The 6,134-nt window shown below is 33.9% G+C and overlaps 1 protein-coding gene across 1 annotated transcript; it reads right to left on the reverse strand.

Annotated features, from left to right (window-relative positions):
* Nucleotides 1-36: 36 nt before the first annotated feature.
* On the reverse strand, nt 37-4,611 carry LOC131951281 (proteasome subunit beta type-5). Its single transcript, XM_059313637.1, has 6 exons — nt 4,429-4,611; nt 1,943-2,202; nt 1,565-1,664; nt 1,379-1,408; nt 747-951; nt 37-333 (listed from the first exon to the last, which is right to left on the reverse strand). Exons 1-6 carry the CDS (start codon nt 4,570-4,572, stop codon nt 233-235), a joined length of 840 nt encoding a protein of 279 aa, XP_059169620.1. The 5' UTR covers nt 4,573-4,611; the 3' UTR covers nt 37-232.
* Between the last annotated feature and the right edge of the window lie 1,523 nt (nt 4,612-6,134).

Raw genomic sequence — 6,134 nt, forward strand, 5'->3', positions numbered from 1 at the left:
TGTTAATTGTGTTTAAAATTAAAAAAATCAAACATGTCAAAATCTGTACTTTTTAATGCAATAAAAAACAAACATCAATACATGAGATGACATCTAGCCATGTGATAATTCAAACCCCACCCCCTCCCAATTTAGTCTAATCAAGGTTTTCATTCAATGATATTGTGAACATTGTTAGTTTTGAAAAATTGTATACTAAAATAATTAAACAATAGCAAAATGTGAATGAAAACTATTTCTTTCCTTTTGCCTTCTCATCCTGGTACTGGTAGTGTAGCTCAGTGACATCTGTCATAGAGATCTTCTCCCATCCTGTCTGCTTCATGTGATACACTGGGGACAAAAGCAAGTGTGTAGGACTAGAGAACCTGACCAAATCAACTATAATGTTAAGAATTTTTCATTGGAATGAAATTCTATTAAATAATGAGGTTATATAGGGTCTACAAGCCCAACTCAACTAAAATTATTGAATTTCAAATAAATTTAAAACTATATTAATATGAGATATTTATTTTATTACATTAGAAAATATTTAAAAATTAAATACAGTCCAAAAACTGAGTAAATAAAGGGCAAAGCATTTAAAATTGTGTAGTCTAAACAATAAAATAAACTATAGACAATCATACTAGACAAATGTAAAACAACTTTTTGAGCCTACACTAAAACTAAAAGACTTAAAATTGACCATACCACCAAAGACGCAACAAACATTTCACAAAAGTGTAAACTTGAAGACTTACAACTGACAATACCACCAGAGTAGGCATCTCTGTGAGTGGCATGGTATATAGACCTACGTCCAAGTTCATAGGCCTCGTTTTCAGTCAAATCCCAGCTGTAGCCACTGTCAAGTACACCATAGGCATACACAGAGCCAGAGCCAACAGAGAACAAATTCCCTGCCAGCCTCTCACCATCACTGTCTACATAGTAGAGTCCTGGGCCCTGTTGTAGCGATCAACACACATTTTAATAGACTGACACACATATTGCAAATAATAATCATTAGGTAAATCAACACATTTTTACTGTAATCACTTGATTATGGTTAACTAGAAAACTAATTGGAAATGGAAAAAATAAAACCCTACCTTTTATAGTATAACAAACATTGAAGGCAGGGGGGAGGGGGAAAGGAGAAAAAGTATACTCAATGATTTTTAGAGGGAATACTAAAAATAAAATTCAACAAACCCAAGCATTACAGAAACAAGCTGAACATTTTTATGTTTAAATCTAAGTGATATTGGCAACATGTTAAGGAAAACAGTAGTAGAACTCTTAACAATCAACTTTAATGAAAATAAACCACAATAGACATGTTTTCAGATTTGACCTAAATTGTCCCAACACAACATTTATTTTTAATTACCTTTTTGTCCCAGCCTACAATCATTGTACCCTGAAAAATAAGCAGGAAATTTTCTGAAAGGATTTGATATCATCTTGATTTTGAGTACATTTTAAACATTAATATAATCAGATCAGTTATCACAATTTTAAATAATAGCAGTATCAAATAATATAATAATATTGTGGTAAAGCTTTTATTACGTACCATTGAAAGACCCATTCCTTTGTAATCATAAACAATGTTAGCAAGTAGTTTGGAGGCTGCAGCAACAGATATTCTCTCTTTGTTACGCAGTTCGTAGATCCTATTGATCAATGTATTGTTTCTTAGATATTGTATGGGTTATTTGAGTGCTCATAAAGAATAAAACTAGATTTGATAATAAACAGAACCTAATGCAATGATAACTTTTTAATAGTAATAATAGCATAATAAACTTCTTAGATTGACTATCTTAAATCATCTACCACTGTCTTTGAGGATAGTGAAACAATAACATAACTCATGGATGATGATTTACTTAAGCAAATAATAGGACTAAGGACATAATTTTTAAAAAAATATGGAGAAATGAAAAGTAACCTGCATTGTCTTGCCAACACTCTCTCCCAGAACATACAGTCAGCAGCACCACCAGCCATGGTCCCCAACAGGTAGGGGTTGATCTCTATCACTTTCTTAACAGTCTGGGATTCTATTGATGGCCCTGCTGTTGCACGAGAATCTACTGCCACAATGACTCCATGTTTAAACTTGAATGCTAAAGTTGTGGTTCCATGGTTGAACTGGATCTTTACTTTGCTGTCATCCTCTGTGAAAGCTTTATATATACCATTTTGGAACTGAAAAAAATAAACGTTACCCTTTTAGTCAAATTACTACCTAATTAAAGTAAGCTAACAATATTAATATGGTTATTAGTACAAATGGAAAGCAGTCATTCTTCTTTAGCTAGCTCAAAAAAAAATAATTTAAAAAGTTGTGTATGCTATTACCTTCTTTATAGGCAATTAAAAGTAACAAATTTTGAGAACGAGGCCTATGAACTTGGACGTAGGTCTATATACCATGCCACTCACAGAGATGCCTACTCTGGTGGTATTGTCATGTTTTTACCGCTAACGCGGCAGATGCGACAACCCTACTAGCTCTAGATCTATGTGTGTTCGCGGATCGTATGTTACTCTACAAATGAGTAAAGTAGCCTGACTTGACAACAATTGACGTAGAAATAGTAAATGAACTAGATTTACTTGAACTAGATTATTCTAGGCACTAGAGTGACTTCGGTAAAACTCCACTTTAGCGTATTTTATTTCCCCGCTTGAATCCAGTTGAGCGCATTTTATTGTAAACACAACCGAAACATACAAAAACATTAGGAAAACACAAATCTACTTATTTTTTTTATGAATGCGATTTTTTATTAGAAAAGGTAAAAAAAAAAACATAAAAAAGCATTAGAACTTTTTCCAATTAAACATCATGTGATCGTCAGCGGGAGAAAAATCCTTACACTGTCGTGGGTTCACCGTGAGTTCACACTGATTTTAATTATCAGCATGCGCAATAGCTGTTTGAAATTGTGTTGGCCTCAGTTTTGGGGTCATTGTAAGTTCATTAATGTTTATTTATAGTATCATGCCTGGGAGATACTTGTAACAATACAAACTTAACCACCTTTGCAATTGTGAGTTACATTTACGACAGTTTACGTATTTCACCCATTGCCATGAAAATTCGGACACACGAACATTGCACATTCAATATTCTAAATTTGGATTTTTTTTTTCAACTTTTAACAAAAGTAAATTATCAAAATCTTAGTCTTAAACAAAGTCAGTCTCTTTGTTTTATGGTCGCATTTGCGCGGTTCGCTCCGCGTTACGCGTAAGGCCGCCTTTGCGGCCGAGCTAACCCCGGATTCGAACTCTGAATTTAGGGTCGATGAACTTCAGACTACAGCTGACACACCGTTGACTCAATCACAGTGGATGTGATAATAGATAAGTAAAAAGTAAGCATTTTTAATTACAAGATGGCAAATCAAACCTGCGAGACGCGTAGTCTATTCTTTAGGGGCCACGCTTTTCGAGACGCGTAGTCACTTCGTTGTTTTTTTTATTCATTTAGAATCTATATTAGTATTTCTCACTAACCCGGAGGCGTGGTCGGTTGCTAACAACAATATGGCGTACGGACCGGATGCATGACTTCAGACGATTTTTCGTCTTAGTTCCAGAGACCTTCTTAGAATTACTTTTAAAAAATGTTTATCACGAGTAAAATGGCGGGTTTTCACGCTATAAAAACATGCTATAGGTGGCAAAGCTAAATATGCCAGAAAAGCATTTTAAAATTTGCATTGGAGAATGAAGGCTAAATTTAAAAGTCGGTCTCATCAAAATTAATAGAACTTCTAAAATATCAGCCCGGAGGTCACAAAAATGAATTGGAGGTTGTAGAACTATTAAGTTTATCATTATATGAAGAAATAAATCAAATATTGCATGCGCTTTTTAAAATAAGACACGACTTTTGAATGACAACCAAATTTATTTATTTTTTTAAACCACGTGACCGCTATTTGATGTTCACTAGTGGGGAACTTCCGGTACATGGCCACTTAAAAAGTCTAACCTATTTGTGGTTTTCTTTAGCTTCAAGCGTAAGTAGAGTTGTCATGGAGAGGTGTGTTGTGCATTTTTGTGAGTGTCAATAAATATTAATTAAATTAAGTAATTTAGTTTAAAACGAACTAAAACGTCAAAATTAGTGCCTAATGGATTAAATATGGATGTCTATCATTCAGTAGTCCTGTTTAATTTGAAATTTGGGTAAATTCTAGATTTAGTAAGAAAAACTAATCTATATTCATTTGTTAAAACAAAAATACAATACAAATAATAAATCGTGTTTTCCTAATGTTTTGGTGTGTTTCGATTGTTATAATAAAATACGCTCAACTGGAGGTAAACAAGAAGCGGAGAATAAAATACGCTAAAATGGAGTTTTACCGTGACTTCAGCCTGCTGACATCTAGATTCTACTATTTAAAATATACATACATCTATATCACATGGTACAGTGAAATTTTCAGACATCGTCATAGCATCATTCCACGTTGGCATTCCCATTGGGTCATTGGCATCCAAACAAAAATGAGAATTTCCATGATTAATTTGGAACCCACAAACATCGGCAAGCGCCATGTTGATAAATGATTCTGCAGAAACGGGTAAACTACCAAGTCACACTACGCTACTTTGTGATATCGCATAAATCTTTTACAATTTAGTTCAAAGATTACAATGCATAAGCAAATCTAAATGCTTGTTGATGTTGAATGGTTGTCATATAAATTAAGATGTAATTAAAATTCGCAAACAATTAATAGAATTTAAGTACTATTGAACCCTAAAGTAGTTTTTTTTTTCAAATTGTGATAATTTTATATTAAGACGAAAATTACCTCATTTGTATTCGTGCTTTTAATAATTATTTATAAAATAGTAGGTTTTAAGACAAGCAAGGCACCTAAACAATGGCATTTTTCTGCTTCTTTTCAATGACCTAACGTTCAACTGGCTCTATCTCTGTCGTCCGAGAATTTCTACTATTTAAAGTTTTAGAACTAAAATATTTTTAGTGTGTCTTTCTAAACATTGGCTAGCCTAACTTTTAGAAAGACTTAAAACAAGTGCTATCAAATCCTGCTCAATCGTAGCCCGACATTTAAGACAAAGAAACTGTGAAAGGATTAATCGAAATTAGATATAGCTCTAGCAGTTATTAGAATGGATTCTTCGAATGTAAGAAGTAATTCTTAAATGAAATCGCGCTTTGTAAAAGCGATTTTTACTTTCTCTCTCCTCCCCATAGCATTAAATCGTCAGAAAATCCACCTCACTCTACGAGTGTGACGTCATTTATGGATGACCCCATAGCAACAAAGCGTCAGAAAATCCCCATCCCCCTTTTCCCTAATATGAAGTCATACATCAATCTACTATTCCTTTCAAAATTGCAATTTCTGGGGAGTTTTTTTTTTTTTTTTTTTTTTTTTTTTTTTAAGCCAACTCGGTCAACAATGAGTAGCCTAAATTGTTACATTTTTATTGCAGTTTACGAACATTTATTTTATTGACGGCTAGAATTCAGTTTCGAACATTAATTTTTTGTGTCAAATCAAACGTTTTCTCTGAACACCCCCCCCCCCCTCCAACTCGTCACACATTGTCACAAAAGTCCTTTCCCTTAATCATGTTCACCGCCCCCGCCCCCACCCTCTGAACAAAGTCACAAGCCTATGGATCAGTGGTTCTTAATTTGGGTTCGATCGAACCCCAGGGTTTTGTGGGTTAGTCGTAGGAATTCGGTGGAGGTCAAGACTCAAATGATTCACGATCAGATTTTGTCATTTCGGTGGATGCGTATGTGAAACTTGTGGGTTCGGTACCTCTAAAAAGGTTAAGAATCACAGCTATTGATAGACTTCATAAATCTCGTAATAGCACGCAATATGCACATAATCGGACATTATTGTATTTATTAATAATAGTCTAGATCTATATACAACAATACATTACTGTCCATTTATAACAGCCTTATTATATTTCATTATTGCTTTACCACAATTATGAAGATTGACAAATTTAATAATTATGTTTTCGACGCTTTTAAATCTTTTAGGTTTGGGTGAAACAAGACACCAACATTTCATTTACGCTCGAAAATATTTTCCCCTAGAAAAAAATGCACACCAAACGTGACG

This window comes from Physella acuta, unplaced genomic scaffold (assembly GCF_028476545.2).
Source record: "Physella acuta isolate Inbredline_101_S28 unplaced genomic scaffold, ASM2847654v3 ptg000806l, whole genome shotgun sequence".
Classification (NCBI taxonomy): domain Eukaryota; kingdom Metazoa; phylum Mollusca; class Gastropoda; family Physidae; genus Physella; species Physella acuta.